The sequence below is a fragment of the Typha angustifolia genome, chromosome 11 (genome assembly GCF_048772165.1).
Source record: "Typha angustifolia cultivar Huaian chromosome 11, ASM4877216v1, whole genome shotgun sequence".
Taxonomy (NCBI): Eukaryota; Viridiplantae; Streptophyta; class Magnoliopsida; order Poales; family Typhaceae; genus Typha; species Typha angustifolia.
The window spans coordinates 16,026,174-16,045,141 of NC_133249.1; the positions used below are offsets into that span (position 1 = coordinate 16,026,174).

Consider the following 18,968-nt stretch of genomic DNA (forward strand, 5'->3'; position numbering starts at 1 on the left):
ATTGATGCTGGTGACACTATTAATATGTTATAATATGTCATTAATGCAGATGAAATCGGGGAATAAATGATCCCCACTTATTAATTTCTTACGAAAAATCCTATGTGATAATAGATTATTTTTTTAAAAAAAAAAAGAAAAGAGAAAGGTAAATTCGACATATATCTCTAATCATCCTATTTAGCTCTCGATAAGTGGAATATATTTTCTAGGAGTTATTTACACAGGCCCGATACTATTACTCAATTTTTATAGAATTTTTTTATTTAGTAATTTAATAATTTGATTCATCAACTATCTAATATATTTTACTTAGTGTTGATACAAAATATTGAATAACTATCAAATTTAATGATCTCCATAAAATTGGACTTTTAAAGATATTGCTGTAGTTATCTCTGTATCCATAGACATTGCTAAAGATCTCTTCCATTGAAAGATTCCAGATTCCATTACTGACCCACATCACTAGACACAACACGTGCCAGGGTTTCACATTGAAGTGTGTCAACTAAAACACAAAACATTATATGTATATACTGAATTATATTATTCCTACTTGCTTGTGTTTGGTGTTGTTGTCCAACTCTCCCACTGATGGGTAACGGAATCCGGAGAAAAGGGTGCCGTCTTCTTTGAGAACCCCGCACGATCTCCCTCTCCCCCAATATCGTCGCCGAGTTCATCGCCCTCGACGTTATATCCCTCCTTCTCTATCCCCTTCAACAACTCAAGAACTTCCCTTATAGGCGGCCTCATGTCCCCATCGGGCTGCAAGCATCTGAAAGCTAGCTCTGCTACCATGGTGATCATCTTCTTTATAGCCGAGTCTGAGTCATATCCGAGTTCCGGATCGACGAGTTGCTCTAACTCGCATTTTTGAATCCTCCTCACGGCCAAGTTGGCTAAGTTGATCTCGTCCCTCGATCTCGTTATGTCCACGGCCGGCTTGGACGAGATCAGCTCGACTAGCACCACTCCGAAGCTATAGACGTCGCTCTTGTCGGTCAGCTGATAGCATTTGTGGTACTCCGGATCAACGTACCCCGGCGTCCCCTGTGGCGCCGTGGAGACGTGGGTGGCGTTCGTCGGGAAGAGTCTCGACAAGCCGAAATCGGCGACCTTGACGTGGAAGCTGGCGTCGAGGAGGATGTTGTTGGTCTTGATGTCGCGGTGGACGATGGGTGGGTCGACGGCGTGGAGGTAGGCGAGGGCGTCAGCGGTCTCGACGGCGATTCGTATGCGGATGGGCCAGGTGAGGGCGCGCTTAAGGGAGAAGGGGCCGTGGAGGTGGTCGGCGACGGTGCCATTGGGGATGAGCTCATAGACGAGGAGGAGCTCGCGGCTGCGGCGGGAGGTGCAGCCGTAGAGGCTGACGAGGTTCTGGTGGCGGAGGCGGGAGAGGATCCCCACCTCGTTCATGAACTGCTCTACCCGCTTGTAGTTGTTCTCGTACAACCGTTTCACTGCAACCGTTCGACCATCTCGCAGCTTCCCTACGATTACAAACAAAAGGAGTTCTATTTTGATCTTACAATGTTTTACAATGTTTTAGAAGTAATTTATATACCTCTGTAGACGGTGCCGAAGCCTCCGTCGCCGAGTTCTTTGGAGTCATGGAAGCCGTCGGTGGCCTCCTCGAGCTCGTCGTAGGAGAAGACGTGGGTCTGGTAATGGTCACTACCCAGCTCTGCGTCACTGGGATGTAACTCCCGGGAAGGGGAACGCTTTCCTCTCTTCTTATGTATATAGATCACAAAACATAGCATGAAAAGCAATGAACTTCCTACTGCGGCCACTGAGATACCTGCTTGATTACATCAAAATATGAACTCCCTACGCACTTGCCACAATTTATTTTTGTAAGAATTTGAAATCTCTAACATCTTTAGGCAAGATCCTAATCACTCGAGCTAGTAATTGAGCCTAATTCAAAGAATTGATATGCCATGCATTGGTAAATAAAAATGATCAAAGATGGTAGAATATAAAACATTACGTTACCTATTACTCTCCCCTTCTTTGACGTGCCAGTACTCGGTATAGATGGTGGTGATGGTACAGGATCACCTTAACAAAAAAACAGAGGCATAAACGAATCAATCATCGACCTACAAAGTGATGCAATAATTAATTACAGCATAACAAGGATAAGCATTAAGTTGTTGCTATTCAATTAACCCACATGTGGAGCCCCCTAAAGCTCCAATAATGCTACAACTACTCCCCTTTTCCTGTCTTATATTTTCCTTCTGGTGGTCCTCTGACTGTGCCATGATAAAAAGTCTCTCTCTATATATATATCTTCCCTAAATCTGAAAGGTACTAATAACACATTGACAAGGTGCACTCCTCCTTGGTCATCAACGGAATCCACAAAAAAGGATTGAAAAGAAAAGGATAAGAGAGAATTTGGCAGAAAGAAACGTAGTACACACTCTGGCTGCTTTTCTTGGTGCCTTTCTTTCTCCAGTCGCTTTTGTCTACTAAAGGAGCCGTCATGACCAAAGAAAACGTGGAATCTAAGTGCCCAATTGAAGTGATCTTTTGACTGCTACTAGCAGAGATCGAATAGAGAGCGGAATAAGAACCGGAATAAAGTAGTTTATGCTGGATAAAACCATTTATTACCTGCAGGACATGATCCACCAAACGACCCATGTCGGCAAAAACAAGTTGGATTTCTCGGAGAGCTAGCGTTGTAACCACAAACTCCACCGGATTCAGTACAAGCACCGCACCATCCACTTCCAATTATCCATCTGAGCTCAAACCCCTCACGCAACGCATCTCCAAAGCTCGAATTCGATTTCATTAACTTCTCCGCCACGGTCCGGTTTATCGGAACCTCCGTCACGGAGCTGCACTTATTCCCCACATCCGAATCGCCCTCTACGTATAAAGCGTAGTACGACGGGTGTGGGGCGACGTCCGACAAGCATCCGATGTTATACAACATCGACGCCGACGTAGGCTTCTCCGTGCAGTTAAAGTACACGGTGAGGTTGACGTCATCGTCGGTGTACTGGAAATCCGAGGAGGCGAAGGTAGTGTCGTATATCGGCCGAGGGCACTCCTGGCCGACAAAGAGAACGGCAACGAGCGGTGAGGGCTCGGCGCGCGACGTCGATATGCGTCACTTGGTAGCTGAGCCCGTTGATGCTGATGAGCAACGTCGAGTTGTTGTTGATGCACGTGAGGTGAAAGTCCGGGTGGCCGCAGTAGCCCGGTCGGTCCGAGCCGTCGAGTTCGAAAGGATACTGGAGGTTGAAGTGAATTTGTCCACACGAGTAGGGGACTGGTTGGCACTTTGAGTAGCGGTAGTAGTTGGTTTGGGATAGAGAAAGTGGTATTGATGATAATACATAGAGAGGACAAGGAGGGGGAGGAGATGGAGAAGAAGAGTTTGTGAATACATTTGGTGTAATCTAGAAGGGTGGGGGATCGGTAGACAAAAATCTTTAAATATATGGTTTGGTGATCATGCGCTCCTTTCTTTTGTTTGCATTGGAGGTGTTGTAAATTTGTAATGGTTTGGAAGTCAAAAGGAGAGGGGAGGAGTATTGCATGACTTTTGGTCACTTTCAACTTTGTAAGTCGGTCAACGAGAGAGAGAGAGAGAGACGAAGTTGAGGCGGCTTAGATTGGATTCTAGCTGAGGCGGTGGAGCACAAGGTCAGCTAGTAATACAGAAGTATGACCAAGTTTTTGGAAGAGCGTTTACCTTTACCTTTTCAAAATAGGAACAGAAGTGATGACTTTTTAAAAAAAAAATAGTATTATACTACAGTTTTAGTTATCGGACTCATTTATTATTTAAGAATATAAAGTCTTCATCTATTTAATTTAAATTTATTTTCCACAGTGTCTAAGATGGTGATACAGAAAAGCATAAATAAAATGGATCCATCCAAATTTTAGCTCATTCAAAATCCTGGTCAAAACATATCCTCCTTCCTCCAATTTGAGACATCAAAGGAAAAAATTAAAAGGAAAAAAGAGCATCTCCAAGGCTAACACATTAGCTTTATATTTGGAGTCCAAAAGGCTTCAAATAAGGAACAAAAAATGGAGCAATAGCTCGGTGCACTTCAACGCATCCGGCTCCATATATATTAAAATAATAATATAATATATATTATTATATTAGTTATTTTAAATTACTTAATAGGTCATCTTAGCGTCATTATTTTTTAATAAAAAATATATGGTTAGAAAACTCTCATCGAGATCTTTAAAATAAAACTAATATTTAATAGTTTCAGAAGTAATTTTAAATTATTAATTTTTTAATTAAACGCATCAAAATTATATTATACGAAATAAGTATTACATGTCATTAACTAAAAATATCAAAATTACATTACATAAAATAAACAGAAATTAACCAAACATAATAAAAACAATAGATGTTTAATATTCTGGTAAGTCATCTCCGTAGCCACCGATTCCGGTTCTGTAGCCACCTTCTCTTTCTTGACCAAATTATCTAATGTATTTTAGTTTTTATATTTACATTAAAAATAATTTTGAGTAATTATATTTTAGGACACATAATCTATTAGACTCATTTTTATAAGTAATAAAAAATTTTTTAAATTAACCCAAAAATAATTTAATATTAGACTCAATAAATAATAAAAATTTTAAATTTAAATTAACCCAAAAATAATTTAATATTAGACTCATTTTTATAAATAATAAAAATTTTAAATTTAAATTAACTCAAAAATAATTTAATATTAGACTAATTTTAAAGTCTTGATGAGACCTTTTCAATGGTATTATTTTTGTTAAAAACTGATTAGTAAAACTAATTATATACTAAGTTTAACTAAGTAAACTATTTAATAAAAAATATAAATCAAATTAAAATTATTAAATATAATAATTATTAGACAATTTTAGTATTTTTAAAATATTAAAATAACAAATAAAGTGGGGTTCTATTTTTACAGTGTAGCTTTACTATTCCTAACTCTAAATTTAGAGCTAGTTTTAGAGTAAGCTTAACCGGAAATTAAAAAAGTACATAGTGATGTCCACCGCTGAGGTAGCGCCGTTTTGTTCGTCATTCACCGGACCATTGGGTCAGTGAGAGTGACGCGATTTACAGAGCAAGTTTCATCGATGTCCGAGGACTCATCGGCTTCAGCCCTGCCTCTTAAGTTAAAGAAACCAGGTTGCTTAGGATCGGGCAAGGCCATACTACTTTCACTGCCGAGCATCGTCGCGACCCCCGACATCGTCGGCCGATCACCGGGTTTCTCCTGCACGCATAGCAGCGCGACGTGAATGCATTTCATCATCTCATCCATCGAATATCCATCACCTAACAACGGATCCACAAGCTCAAGCCATCTGCCTTCCTTCCACACCTCCCATGCCTGTGTCTCATAAGATTACCACCGGAAATCCTCCGACAAAGGATATATAAAGCAACGAAGGAGACGTTTCTACTTACATATCCAAGGAGGTTAGGGAAGTCGCCGTATTGGTTAGCTCCGGCGTTCCTCTTTCCGCTCACAATTTCGAGAAGCAAGACGCCGAAGCTAAAGACGTCGGACTTGACGGAGAAACGACCGTCAGCAGCATACTCGGGAGAAATGTAACCACTTTGAAGACAGATTGAATTCATATACTACTTAGAAGTAGAACATAATATAGTTTGAATACACTGCTAACTATCAATATAAACTTACAATGTTCCAGCGACCTTATTTGTGAAAATTCCTTGGTCTTCGTTCGTGCAAAAGATTCTGGCGAGACCGAAATCGGATATCTTAGAGTTCATGCAGCCATCCAAGAGAATGTTGCTCGCTTTGAGATCCCTGTGGATTATTTTCAATCTAGAGTGCTTATGAAGATAGAGAAGCCCCTGAGCTACCCCTTCAATTATGTGTAAACGCTTCGGCCAATCTAATAAAGCTCCTTGAGTTTGGTCTGCAAAACATCCAGATTACATAATTGAGGACAATTAGAATCTCGAGGTGCACATATAGAAGATGAGCACGAACCAAAGAGGAAGAAATCCAAGCTTTTGTTTGGCATAAATTCATAGATGAGTATCTTCTCTTCTCCTTGAATGGAGTAACCCAGGAGCTTGACTAAGTTTATGTGCTGAAGGTTGGCTATGACAAGGATTTCATTCTTAAACTCCGGTAATCCTTGGCCGGAATTTCTAGCGAGTCTTTTAACTGCTATCTCCTGCCCATCTGGCAACTGGCCCTGGTTGAGAAAATTACACAAAGAATTCCATTGCCTTTCTTGTTCTTATATCGATAAGAATTTCAATCACACAACATGGAGTGTTAAGAAAAGAAAAACCATTACCTTATAAACAGGACCAAATCCACCCTGTCCAAGCTTGTTTTCAGCTGAGAAGTTGTTCGTAGCATTTGCTATTCTAAGGAAATCGAACACCAAGAACTCTGAGCCTCTCTCCTCATTTTCCCAAAGATTGTTTGCTAATGACTGTTGGCTAAACAATTTCTTGTCTCCTGATTCAAAGACAAAATCTCTTTCTATCTTATGTATGCATGACATAAAAAAGAGTAGCCTTTTCAATACATTACCTATTCTCCTCCTCTTATTCCATTGGAGACAAAGCAACACAAAAATAATGAATATCGTGAGACTTGCAGCTGTTACAATGATGAAGAGCCTTTTCTTTCTCCCTGAACACATAAGTAAATATATGTAACATATTGGTAAAAAGAAACAAAGATATTTCCATTTAGATTAATTCGTTTCCTTGCAACACAAACGTAAATTGGTACTAATACTGTCTGTGATATATATAACAATAGAAGCTCTTTCTCTTAGCATATAAGAGATAAGGTTGAAAAGAGGACTATGTGCATCATAAGATGATTCCCAATATTTGTATCAATTCCTGCATAAATGCGTCTATATATATCCTCCCTAAATCTGAAAGGTACTAATAAGACGTTGAATAAAGAGGTGGACTCCTCCTTGGTCATTAACCATTAAAAAGATTGAAAATTTTGAAGGATAAAATTCTCTTATGCTAGTAATTGGGCCTAATTCGAAGAATTGATATGCGATGCATTTGATAAATAAAAAAGATTGAAAATTATGTTACCTATTAGAGTCCCCTTCTTTGACTTGCCCGTACTCCCTTCAGATTGATCACCTTAACAAAAACAATTAAAATATTGAAAATTTTGAAGGATAAAAGACTTTAGCAGAAAGCAACATAGAAGTACACTCTGTCTACTTTTCTTTGTGGATTCCTTTCTCTAGGCGCTTTGACTTCTAGTAGCAGAGATCGAATAGAGAGCGGAATAAGAACCGGAATAAAGTAGTTTATGCTGGATAAAACCATTTATTACCTGCAGGACATGATCCACCAAACGACCCATATCGGCAAAAACAAGTTGGATTTATCGGAGAGCTAAAGTTGTGACCACAAACTCCACCAGATTCAATACAAGCACCGCACCATCCACTTCCAATTATCCATCTGAGCTCAAACCCCTCACGCAACGCATCTCCAAAGTTCGAATTCGATTTCATTAACTTCTCCACCGCGGTCCGGATCATCGGAACCTCCGTCACCGAGCTGCACTTATTCCCCGCATCCGAATCGCCCCCTTCGTATAAAGCGTAGTACGACGGGTGTGGGACGACCTCCGACAAGCATTCGATGTTATACAACATCGACGCCGACGTAGGCTTCTCCGTGCAGTTAAAGTACACGGTGAGGTTGACGTCATCGTCGGTGTACTGGAAATCCGAGGAGGCGAAGGTAGTGTCGTATATCGGCCGAGGGCACTCCTGGCCGACGAAGAGAACGGCAACGACGGTGAGGGCTCGGCGCGCGACGTCGAGATGCGTCACTTGGTAGCTGAGCCCGTTGATGCTGATGAGCAACGTCGAGTTGTTGTTGATGCACGTGAGGTGAAAGTCCGGGTGGCCGCAGTACCTCGGTCGGTCCGAGCCGTCGAGTTCGAAAGGATACTGGAGGTCGAAGTGAATTTGTCCACATGAGTAGGGGACTGGTTGGCAGTTTAAGTAGCGGTAGTAGTTGGTTTGGGATAGAGAAAGTGGTATTGATGATAATACATAGAGGATAAGAAGGGGGAGGAGATGGAGAAGAAGAGTTTGTGAATGCATTTGGTGTAATCTAGAAGGGTGGGGGATCGGTAGACAAAAATCTTTAAATATATGGTTAATTTGTAGGTGTTGTAATGCATGGAAGAGGAAGAGAGAGGACTATTGTACGACTTGGGTTGCTGGACTTGGATTATAGCTACGGCCGTGGAGCAGAGGGCAAGGGTCGCTGGTATAGAGGTTTAACCAAGTTATTCATTGGATGGGCGTTTGCTTTTTCCAAATTGGAAAATTCCACAATCGATCAAGTGAATCGGTTGAGATTGCCGCCATCAACTAGCAACCCACCTAGAACTAGCTTTAGCTCCGTTTATTTACGAAATTTTTATTTCTTTTTTTAAAATATAATTTATTATTCTATAATAATAGGTGAATATCATAATAATATCATTCTAGAATACAAATATTACTTATTAAAATTATATTTTATACCACACACTTATTTAATTATTAATTTATTCTTAATAAATATCTTATCAAACTTATTTTATATTTAATCAAGAAGTATTCATAATAATTTTATCAAAAAAAATATTTTTTATTTTTTTTATTTTATATCATATCAAAAATAATTATTACACTCTTATTTCATAATACAAGTAAACATAAGAATAATTATTTCTAAAATAAATTTTTTATTTTAATAATAGTAAAAATGAATACTTACTTTAAAATTAACTTTATTTCTTAAAGTGAACAATGCCAGATAAATAGAAACAGAGGAGGAGGGTGTTTCCGAATTATTTGCTTATAACTTTGTGTTAGTCGTGATTAAATGAAATCAAACTCCAAACAATTAATCTAAAAAACTAAGAAAGAGAAAACTAACCTCAGGATGAGACAGTTTGATAGATCATCAATGAGATGTTGTAAAACATTTAAACACTTAGAAGTTATATATCACAATTAATTAAAACAACTTTGGCTTGGGTGGCATTTTGAGATCTCTCACACTTCCTTCAAGCATCTCCACCACTCTACTCATTGATGGCCTATCTCCAGGCATCGTTTGTATGCACCACAACCCCACCAATATCATCTTCTTCACTATCTCATCACTCTCACTCATCACCTCATCATCATACTGCTCAAGATGCTCATATATACCCTGTGGAAAATAAACTTCACTAGTAGTACTACTATTCCTTGGCGGCTTAGCATCCATTCCACCTCTCTTTCCCGCAACCATCTCGAGCACCATCATCCCGTAACTATAAGTATCCGACTTGCTGCTTGCACCTCCAAATTGCCTCGAGAATATCTCAGGTGCAATGTAACCCGGCGTCCCTCGCATGCCGCGCATCGAGACGATACTTTCCTTTGCATGGCAAAGCTTCGCCAGGCCGAAGTCAGAGATCTTAGGACAGAAATCTTGATCTAGCAAGATGTTATGAGGCTTGATGTCGAAGTGCACAATACGCGTGTTGCATCCCCGGTGCAAGTACTCGAGTCCTCGGGCAATGCCGACGGCGATCTCGTAGAGTTTCTCCCAACCAAGTGAAGCTTCTGATGAGTTAGAGCTGTCTGTATGAATGAACTTCTCGAGCGATCCATTTGGCATGAAGTCGTAGATAAGGGCTCGTTTGGATTTCTCTAAGCAGAAGCCTAGGAGACTAACGACGTTGACATGGGAAGTTCTACTGATGCTTGCAACCTCGTTGATGAAATCCTCACTCGTTCCTTTGGATTCCTCCAAGATTTTGACGGCCACTGCATGGCCGTCAGGGAGACTGCCCTTGTACACAGTGCCATACCCACCTTTGCCTAGGATTTGGCTGAAGGATTTGGTCATTTTCTTGACTTGTGAATACTTGTATCGCTTTGGGAAGAGGGAACCGTAGTTTTGGAGAAAGTTCTTTATAGTTTGTTCATCATCTGATGCCTTCTTCCATGGCTTCTTGCATAGTAAAACGTAGACTAAAAGGAATAGTAGTAGTACTAAACTTCCATCACCGGCAAGTATCCCTGGAAATTAAGGATTAAAAAGAAGAAAACACACACACACATGTACGATTCTTTATAAGTATATATGCAAATTAATGAAAAGAATGGAGAGATTATTCAGAGAGGTTTTAATTAATTACCTATTATGGCCCCCATATTTGACTTGCTACTCCTCGAAGATGGTAGACCAACAAAATCACCTTGATAAATAAGAGATGGGACCACGTCAATTATTCTCTCAACAAAAAATCATATCAATCATTTAATTTGATAGAGCAAATGCATGGTTCATAGAGATAAGAAAAACAGTATAATTAGCAATTTGTAACTGGGGCTTATACCTTATGTTTAGCTTATGATAAATCTATGGGATCTCTATCAATAAAAAACATTGATGAGTTATTGCTTGTTTTCCTAACCAAGGCATTAATTAAATGCTTGGCGAATCATTTGGGTGGAGACTATTGAAGCTCCACTAAGACCACAAGCCACTAGATGAGACATAAATGTGATCAAAGTCGTCCCGTGCGCTTTGACGAGCTTGACAGAGATGTCAAACTCTTTGATGGATAAGATCAAATACTATTGTCCAAATTAAACAGCTTGGCTTAGTAAAAGGGATTAAGGATGGGGAAAAACACAAACAAACGTCTAGCTCTTTACCGTAATTGAGATCAAGGACTACTAAGAAGTGGAAACGTCGATCGTTTATGAACGTACCTGGATTGCATGTTCTTCGATTTGATCCATTGGGGCAGATGCATATGGGATGATAAGGAGAGCTGGGATTATACCCACAGTAACCACCAGAATTAACGCAGTCGCTGCACCACTTCCCTCCCACCGTCCACCTCACCGTGAACCCCTCGCTCAACGCCGCTCCGATGATGCTAAAATTCCCCCCCGCCGATTCCACCGCCGTCCGCGGCAGCCACACCACCGACACCGAGCTGCAGTCTCCGTTTGAACCCAACTTGAAGCTATCATTATAAGTCGTATAAAACGATGGATACTCGAGCACATGATCCGACAGGCACGAGATCTCATAGAACCCGGCTAGCGACGATGGATCCATGCAGTTGAAGTACACGGCGACGCCGGCGTCGTCGTCGGTGAACTCGAGCAGCGAGGTGTCGATGGTGTTGTTGTGGAACTGGTGGGGGCACGTATGGCCGAGGAAGGACCGGTCGACGACGGTGAGGAGGTAGTCAGCGTCGTCGATTTCGGTCACTTGGTACTCGACGCCGTTCATGGTGATGGTTAGGATAACGGAGCCGTAGCATGTAAGGTGGAAGCTCGGGTGGCCGCAGTACTCGGGCCGGGCGCCGGCGATCTGGAAAGGGTAGCCGAGGGTGAAGCTGACGTTTCCGCAGGAGTAAGGGGTCGGCGCGCAGCTCCGGTAGCGGTCGTAGGAGTTGGTTTTAGATGAACAAGGAGAGAGGAACGATAGATAGAGAAAGAGAAGAAAGAGGAAGAGAAGAAGAAGCTTTGGATTCATTTGACAATGAACAAATACTACCGCAACTCTAGATATATGAAATTCTATGTCAACCTGCAATTTTTGTATAAATTCCCAAGTAAAACATGAGCTTTTTAAATCTAGTAATGTTGTATGTTGACTGAATTAGTTTTCTTTGAATGTCAAAAGATTGATGTGGAAAAAAAGAGAGGAGAAAATTGGATGTTGCTTCTCTGAAATTTCCGCGCTGTATGTGGAAAAATTACCACATTTTAGATGTGGTCTGACAGTGAGTAGTGCCAAGAAATATTCAAGTAGTATTCAACTAGTTTGAAAGTGGAAATAGCAAATTAGTTTATTTAGATCCAAACGGACCGGATGTACGTACCTACCTTAGATCCATTCGGGGATAAACTTAATCATACTATAATCTCTTGGCTGCCAAAGGTTGCTTATTATTTTTTTCATGGTAGTAAATAAATAACTGGAGATCCCATTACTACCTAACGTTTCAGAATCAATCCCTAATTACAAATCAAGATATATGAGATTAGAAGTTATTATATAATGACAGCACTTTGACAAAATTTCTTCAAAAATTGAGTTGTGGATAGAACTATTTTTTTATTTATTTATCTATTTAAATTTTAAATATTTTACTTAAAATGCTAATAAGATTGGTATGTTTTTTAAATAAAAAGGTTAATTTTATCCGCCTTTTTATTGAAACATTTTAGATAAATTTTATTTATTTTATATATAAGTTTATTTGTTGTGTATTTTGATAAATAAATTTTAAAATAGAGTAAGTTTGGTCAAAAGGAAACTCTCAAAAGTTACTAATTTTGTAACGTCAGACGCTCGTCACGTGATCCACTTACCGTTGTTGGAAAATAGAGGATGCCGATTGTGTGCAAACTCAACTGCAGGAATCTCCTGTGAGCGGATGGAATAAATTTATGCATTTGGGATTGTAGGCAACTTCCAGAATAGTGCGGAGATCGCCCGATTTCGACGCGCCGATTTATTCCTGAGCATATCCGAGATACCGACCACTGATGTACGATCAATCTCGTCCATCCACGTGCCCATCTGAGAGAAGCGTAGTCTTTGGGTCAATCCGAAGAGTCCAACCGTCGACCAATAGAAGCAAGGAAATGCATTTCCTCTTACAACCCCAACAAATCGATTAATCCCTTTTCTTATCCCCTCTGCCTTCGTCTTCCTCTTCCCCTTTCCGATTTCCATTCCCTTCTACAAATACCTTCTTAGACCTCCTTCTCTACCTTCTCCCTTCTCTTTCTTTCCCTATCTCTCTCTTCGGATTATTCTCTTGCGATCTATCCGTTAGGGTTTCTTCGATCCGATTCCGAAACTAAGGGGTTTCCGATTCGTTTCTTTCCATAGATTTAGTGTTTCTTTGCCTTAGGGTTTGCGGAGATGCTTGGCACTAGCGTGCAATTAGGGCGCAGGCTCGGTGATGATCGATTCTACGATGCGGCCAAAGCACGCCGCGGACAGCAGAATCCGATGAGCTCCCGTGGTTCCGGCGGCGGTGCAGCCGCAGTTTCCACTGCCCCGGCGAAGGAGAAGGCCGCTGTGGCTGAGGATTCTTCCCTCCAGCCCTCCACTGGGATTAGTAATTTAGAGCGGTTCTTGATGTCCATCAATCCGTCTGTTCCTGCTCAGAATCTTTCCAAGGTTCTTGATTTCAAAGTTAAGTTCTATTATTGGTTTTACCCTAATATTTTGATGCCTGATGGTTATGGTTCTTGTTTTGGGCTTTGACAGAGGACGATGAGGGGGCGGAGAACTTGTGATGTGGAGTTTAGGCCTTACTTTATTTTGGGTGATCTTTGGGAGTCTTTTAAGGAGTGGAGTGCTTACGGGGCCGGAGTTCCTTTGGTTTTGAATGGCTCTGACAGTGTTGTTCAATATTATGTCCCCTACTTGTCCGGCATTCAGTTGTATGGCGAAGCAAGTAGACAGGCTGCTAGTTCTAGGTATCCGGCTTTTCTTTCTATTTCTCCTGTTTCTGTTTGTGCTTTTTTGCTGGTTGTTTGCGAGTATGATCTAATTATTAGGACTTATACTATATGGATTGTTGTTTTTGTGCACTGGTGGCTGCTGCTTGTTTTGTGAACCCAAGCTTTAATTAGGGATTTTACTATGTTGATTGCCATAGTCATGCTTATTCTGGGAAATGCCATATTTCTTACCTTTTACGGTTGCAGAAGCAAAAAGAAGAAGAGATGACATTATGGTCCGCAGCAATGCCACCAATTAAGATGCACATGCCAGGTTGGCAAAGAAAATCACGTACTTTATGATATGTAAGGGAAATGGTTCTGCACGATGAAATGCATATTGAAGTCAAATTGTGGATCATGTAAATTGTCTAAAGTTGTAAATGCTGAAAAAGTATTAGGCTTTTCAATGTGATGGCAAACCTCCAGAACTTCATCGAAACCTTTTCATTGAAGGGTTATGAAGTTTATGTTTTGATCTATGATTGACAATACAAGATTAGAGAAAACTAGGAGATGAGCAAGAGAAGATAAAGTCAATTATATCTTTGAGTTGCCATCACAAAATATTACAACATATTACTTGGGACCTTTAATGTGTTATGTTTGTGACATCCTGTAATCAGTTGGGCTTTACTACATAGATTGTTATATTCCTGCTCAATCTTGCCAAAGGCATGTTTCGTACATTTTGGAGCGAAAGCAGCTGCTTGTTTTTTGGGCTTTTACTATGTAGATTTGTCGTATGCACGCTTGTTCTTTATAAGGCTATATTCCTTACCTTTCACAATGGTAGCGACGAAAATAGCAAGATGAATTTATGGTGGCTTTATGTAAGGGATTTTATTGCGATGCTAATACCTAGTTGCCAATGCATTTTGAGTATTTATTGTTTATGATAGATATGACGGAAGATTATTTTACATTTCTGCATTAGGAAATGCACAACAAAACCAGACAAAGAATAATGTGTAAATCGTCAATTTTAACTGATCAATACAGAAAACATGGATTGTTGTTGAGGTCTTGGTAGCAAGTTCTGTAAATTTGATTCAAGTTCTCATGCTGGAAGGATTTTGAAGTTAAATTGATTACCTTGACTGAAAATCTTAATATTAGGGAAAATCAATTAAAAAGTTGTGCAAACTAGGGGAAGGTCTTGAAGAATCAATGAAAAGTTTGGCATATTTGTACCTGCCTTCTTTTATTTTCTATATTTGCTTTCTAACTGATTTATTTTTGTCCATATCTATTTATGTATTAGTTTCCTCTCTTGTGAGACTTGCTTCACCTGCTTTATGGTTGTTTCCTTTCATTCCTGTTCCTTTTGGAGTATTTCTAGTCTTGTTTGCTTTCCTTTTGGAGTATTGATAGTCTTGTTTGCTTCACAATATTCTGTCCGAGCTGTTTCCTTCGTATAGTTCCTGTTAATAGTGCAAACTGTTGCTTCTAATGTTGCTCACTAGATTTTTTTCGGCTTTCAATGTTTCAATTAATTACATGACTACCTTAGTTCAAGGCCATAACTTTTTATGAAATTCTTGTTCAAATATAGCAGAAAGGAAATTTGGTTTTTTTTCCCACCCTTTATTGCTACCTGCTTTTTGTGCTGTTAAAAATTCTTTATGTTGTAGACATATGGGACAAGGAAACTACGTGATTTTGCTTTGACTCTAACAACTTCCCGATCTATATATTATTTATCTGCGATCCTCAAATTCTCTAATGTAGCCTTTTGTTCAGGTCTGAATGGAGCAAGAATTGAGACTCAAACTTAAAACGCTTAACAATTTTATCCATTTTCTTTCTTTCTTTCAGAATGCCTTTATTGTCTTGCAATGTATTTTCTTTTTCATCTATTGAATTCAAACCAGTAGGTTATTGGGCTCATTTTGTGTTGCTTTGACATTAGTATGCTATATTTGACTATACTTGTGCAGCAGGAGAGCTGGGGAGGATAGCGATGGTGATAGCTGCCACGACTCCAGTAGTGATGGCAGCAGTGATTATGAACACGAAAGAGGCTTAAAGTTCTGTAGGGATTGGAATCAAAGTCATCTAACAAACTCTTCAACTCTTAGAATAGACAGACTCTCCTTGAGTGAGGAACATGTGTCCTCACAAGAAGGTTTTTCAAGTGATGAGAGTGAAGCTGGAAATTCTCAAGGTTGCTTACTTTTTGAGTACCTTGAATTGGATCCTCCTTATTGCCGGGAACCTCTGGCAGATAAGGCAAGTCTCCCTATAATATACTCGTTATGTTTTATTACTTGTCTATGTGGCTGATACATTTTTTGTTTCTCTGCCATTACTTGACACTTCCAGATCTCTAATCTTGCAAGTCGCTTCCCTGATTTGAGAACTTCTAGAAGTTGTGATTTGTTACCGACAAGTTGGATTTCTGTTGCTTGGTAAGTTGGATTTTTGTTCATCCATATATACTTTATAATTTGAAAGAGTGTCAGATTAAGTATTTGAACATGTTGCAGGTATCCCATTTATCGTATACCAACTGGACCAACACTAAAGGATTTGGATGCTTGTTTTCTAACTTTTCATTCTCTCTCAACACAAAAAAGAGGTAATAAATTCGTACATCTTGCTTTAGTTATTCTCTTGTGGCCTTGTGTGGGTGAGGGCTTAGTGATAAGTTTTAGATTTTCTGCTGTTAAGTATTAGCTTTTGTTTTGTTACTATGCTTTGAAGTCTTGTTGATTAGAGATGCACCTGTCTTATACTGTAGGCTTAGAAGGTATGGAGTATGGACACACTTTTATTTCTAAATTCTACAGATTGCTAGTGTCAAGGTTTATTTTTCACATTTTTAGGTGATATATCGTGATACTATAAAAATTCGTTATAGGATTTCATTTTTCTTTATCCTCTTGATTTCATCCTGCCTTATTCAAACTTCAAAGATGAATTATAGGTTATTTTATCTCTTGTGGGCATTGGTTCATTGAAGGTAAAGGATTTCAAATACATTATTGTCTCCATGTCTCTTGCTCAATCTGAAGTCAAAGAATAGGTTATACTAGCTCATTGTATGCATTGCAGGATTTGTGTATCTTTTCCTTTCTAACCCTTTCAAAATCCAGAGGCCCAATAAAATAGTTGCAGTCATATAGATTTGTATTGTGATTTGGATGTGGTTTTTCTCAAGTTGGATTCAATCTTGATCAGAATCTTTGTTCAATTTTAAACTGATAGTTTAGTTAGAAATACACTAAAGTTAGATGAATTCAATTATAACAAATGAAGCTTGGTCTGTCACATCAATTGTTGTTTTGGAGCAACTTTTGCTTTGCTTAACTCAAGCTTGAAGTTAAATTAAACAAGAGGCACTTGATGCCAATTCCACACGTGAAAGTTTCAAGCCTAGCTTGGTCTAAACTGATCTTGGCCAAGCTCGACACAGCTTTGTTGTGGAGATGGTATGTTGGGGGGTATATGCACCTAGTGGAAGTTGGAATCCATATCCAACTCAAAACTTTGAACCATTAGGCGAGGTCCAATAGTATATATCAACCTTTTCAGTTTATCTATATTTTCCCCCTATAGTAGGCACTAAACTCTTCATTGATAGTTGCACCTCTAGTGCTGATGTGAAGAGATACAGTTTTTAGCTGCCACTTTACCCCTCCATTATGTTGGTGCACCTACTGGAAGTTGGAACCCATATTTAACTCCCACTAGGCAAGGGTTCAATGTTGTGCTTCTTTTCTTTTCTTTTTTTTCTGGTTTGGGGGTGGTGGTGGTGGTGGTGTGGAGGGCAGAATATGAGCGACATAGTTGCACCCCTAGTGCAGATGCACTGGGGGATATAGTTTTTTAGCTGCTACTTTACCCTTCCATTACGCTGAGCTAGATACATAGGTTCTTTTTATCTTAATTTGTTCATATTCTGAATCGGATCATTCTCTGTAATGTCTTTGTCAATGTAATTTTAGATAAATCTCTTACTAATATTTATGTCATGTGGCTTCTATGTAGTATAGATGTATAGTCAAAGTATTCTCAAGTTTATTTGGATAGTAATTATGTAAAGTAAGTTGGGATATTATATTGGTCGGAGTATTCTAGCTTAAGACGTCTGTTGCTTCGTATAATGATAATGGTGGTTGCAATTTCCATTATATGATGTCTAGAATCAAGTTTGTCCAAGCCTCAAAAGTCTCCATTTACCATTCAGGTGGTAGTGCTTCTGGTGTGATTGCTACCTACCCTCGTGGCATCGATGCTGCTCCGATGGTTTCTCTTCCTGCTTTTGGTCTGGCCTCTTATAAGTTCAAAGAAGCAATGTGGTCTTCCAGCGGAGGAAATGAAATGCAGCTTGCAAGCACCCTACTGCAGGCTGCTGACAACTGGTTGCAGCATCTTCGTGTCGGCCATCCTGATTACCAGTTCTTCGTCTCACATGGTGCATTCCGCAGATAAAACATCAACGGCACTTGCTCGGACACCACATTTTGTTTATTTCTGACCCGAAGTTCAACACACCGTGTCTAAAAGCAGTGGCCGGTTTTGATTAGTCATTGGGGTGAAGGCTTGGCGGACAGGACTGAGCCTTTCATACTACTGGATGACATTTTGTGGAAAAGAAAGAAACACAAAAGAAAAGCCAAAAGATAGATACAAGAAGACTGATTAATCTGGATTATGTAAAAGATTAAAATGCAGAAAATAATAGAATTTATTCCTTTAATGCTTAGGAAAACAAAACAAAGATAATGGGAGCAAGGTATTAGGTGTTTGATTGTTCAATAAGCATTAGGATTGCAGAGCTAGGTATATTCTTGCATTCCTAGCATGTATCTTTTGGATTGATAGAGTTCATTCTTCTTAGGCTCCTTTATATTTGTTGATGTTTGCAGTGGGGATTGGTATTTGCAGTAAATCCCCTTCCGTTTGTCCATAGACTAAGCGAAGCTTGTCGACACTCCAGCAGAATTATGTGAACGTGCTACTTATTATTATGGACAAAATAACTGATGTTAGATGTGATATTGTGTTGTTTGTAAAGCTCCTAGTCAAGAGTGTGAAGCTTGGGACATGCAATACTTTGAACACTTGTTACAACCCCTTTGTATGGTGGGGTGAATTGTAATTTCCAGCTCAATTCTTGCACGTATACCCTTCTCTAAAACTTTTTTTTTTTGTTGTTGGTATAATCGCATAAATATATATATGCATGTATTACATCTTAGGATTCAGAATGCCTGTTTTCCACCTTTGCAAAGTGAAACAAATAACCTGAAGTTCAAATCCTCCTCCATAGCGGATTATTCTTCTGTATACTCACTCCTAAGATTATAGGGTGATACTTATTTCTCTGCGATTAGTCTAAATCATAGGTGGTGAGATAATGCGAAAAGAGCCCGGAAAGGTAGGTATATAAATAC

At 39.5% G+C, this 18,968-nt stretch overlaps 3 protein-coding genes across 4 annotated transcripts; 1 reads left to right on the forward strand and 2 right to left on the reverse strand.

The window, feature by feature from the left end:
* Positions 1–555: 555 nt before the first annotated feature.
* Positions 556–8,158, reverse strand: LOC140770671 (uncharacterized). Its single transcript, XM_073111922.1, has 12 exons — positions 7,356–8,158; positions 7,106–7,156; positions 6,576–6,677; positions 6,334–6,500; positions 6,018–6,228; positions 5,703–5,943; positions 5,465–5,615; positions 5,080–5,387; positions 2,632–3,137; positions 2,005–2,070; positions 1,571–1,807; positions 556–1,496 (listed from the first exon to the last, which is right to left on the reverse strand). The coding sequence occupies exons 1-12, from the start codon at positions 8,137–8,139 to the stop codon at positions 556–558; spliced, it is 3,765 nt and encodes a 1,254-aa protein (XP_072968023.1). The 5' UTR covers positions 8,140–8,158.
* Positions 8,159–8,956: 798 nt separating this feature from the next.
* On the reverse strand, positions 8,957–11,778 carry LOC140770422 (LEAF RUST 10 DISEASE-RESISTANCE LOCUS RECEPTOR-LIKE PROTEIN KINASE-like 2.4). The gene is made up of 3 exons (XM_073111618.1): positions 10,801–11,778; positions 10,221–10,280; positions 8,957–10,101 (listed from the first exon to the last, which is right to left on the reverse strand). The coding sequence occupies exons 1-3, from the start codon at positions 11,576–11,578 to the stop codon at positions 9,047–9,049; spliced, it is 1,893 nt and encodes a 630-aa protein (XP_072967719.1). The 5' UTR covers positions 11,579–11,778; the 3' UTR covers positions 8,957–9,046.
* A 950-nt stretch (positions 11,779–12,728) lies between these two features.
* Positions 12,729–18,565, forward strand: LOC140770949 (uncharacterized). Of its 2 annotated transcripts, none has more exons than XM_073112285.1 (6): positions 12,729–13,240; positions 13,331–13,542; positions 15,510–15,798; positions 15,892–15,977; positions 16,056–16,147; positions 17,759–18,565. In XM_073112285.1, exons 1-6 carry the CDS (start codon positions 12,980–12,982, stop codon positions 18,001–18,003), a joined length of 1,185 nt encoding a protein of 394 aa, XP_072968386.1. In that variant the 5' UTR covers positions 12,729–12,979; the 3' UTR covers positions 18,004–18,565. The 2 variants fall into 2 exon arrangements, with proteins under 2 accessions (XP_072968386.1, XP_072968385.1); XM_073112284.1 differs by having other exon boundaries at positions 12,730–13,240; positions 15,507–15,798.
* The last annotated feature ends 403 nt before the right edge of the window (positions 18,566–18,968 follow it).

What these genes read in the sequence shown, in the direction of transcription:
- LOC140770422 (XM_073111618.1), bottom strand. Translation starts at nt 11,578, where the DNA reads ATGAATCCAAAGCTTCTTCTTCTCTTCCTCTTTCTTCTCTTTCTCTAT. An exon ending in TCGAAGAACATGCAATCCAG is followed by an intron (nt 10,281 to 10,800) that starts GTACGTTCATAA and finishes TTATTTATCAAG; the next exon opens with GTGATTTTGTTGGTCTACCA. An exon ending in AAATATGGGGGCCATAATAG is followed by an intron (nt 10,102 to 10,220) that starts GTAATTAATTAA and finishes CTTAATTTCCAG; the next exon opens with GGATACTTGCCGGTGATGGA.
- LOC140770949 (XM_073112284.1), top strand. Translation starts at nt 12,980, where the DNA reads ATGCTTGGCACTAGCGTGCAATTAGGGCGCAGGCTCGGTGATGATCGA. An exon ending in CTGCTCAGAATCTTTCCAAG is followed by an intron (nt 13,241 to 13,330) that starts GTTCTTGATTTC and finishes GGGCTTTGACAG; the next exon opens with AGGACGATGAGGGGGCGGAG. An exon ending in AGTTGGATTTCTGTTGCTTG is followed by an intron (nt 15,978 to 16,055) that starts GTAAGTTGGATT and finishes AACATGTTGCAG; the next exon opens with GTATCCCATTTATCGTATAC.
- LOC140770671 (XM_073111922.1), bottom strand. Translation starts at nt 8,139, where the DNA reads ATGCATTCACAAACTCTTCTTCTCCATCTCCTCCCCCTTCTTATCCTC. An exon ending in TGGTGGATCATGTCCTGCAG is followed by an intron (nt 7,157 to 7,355) that starts GTAATAAATGGT and finishes GTTTTTGTTAAG; the next exon opens with GTGATCAATCTGAAGGGAGT. An exon ending in TGGTGGATCATGTCCTGCAG is followed by an intron (nt 2,071 to 2,631) that starts GTAATAAATGGT and finishes TTTTTTGTTAAG; the next exon opens with GTGATCCTGTACCATCACCA.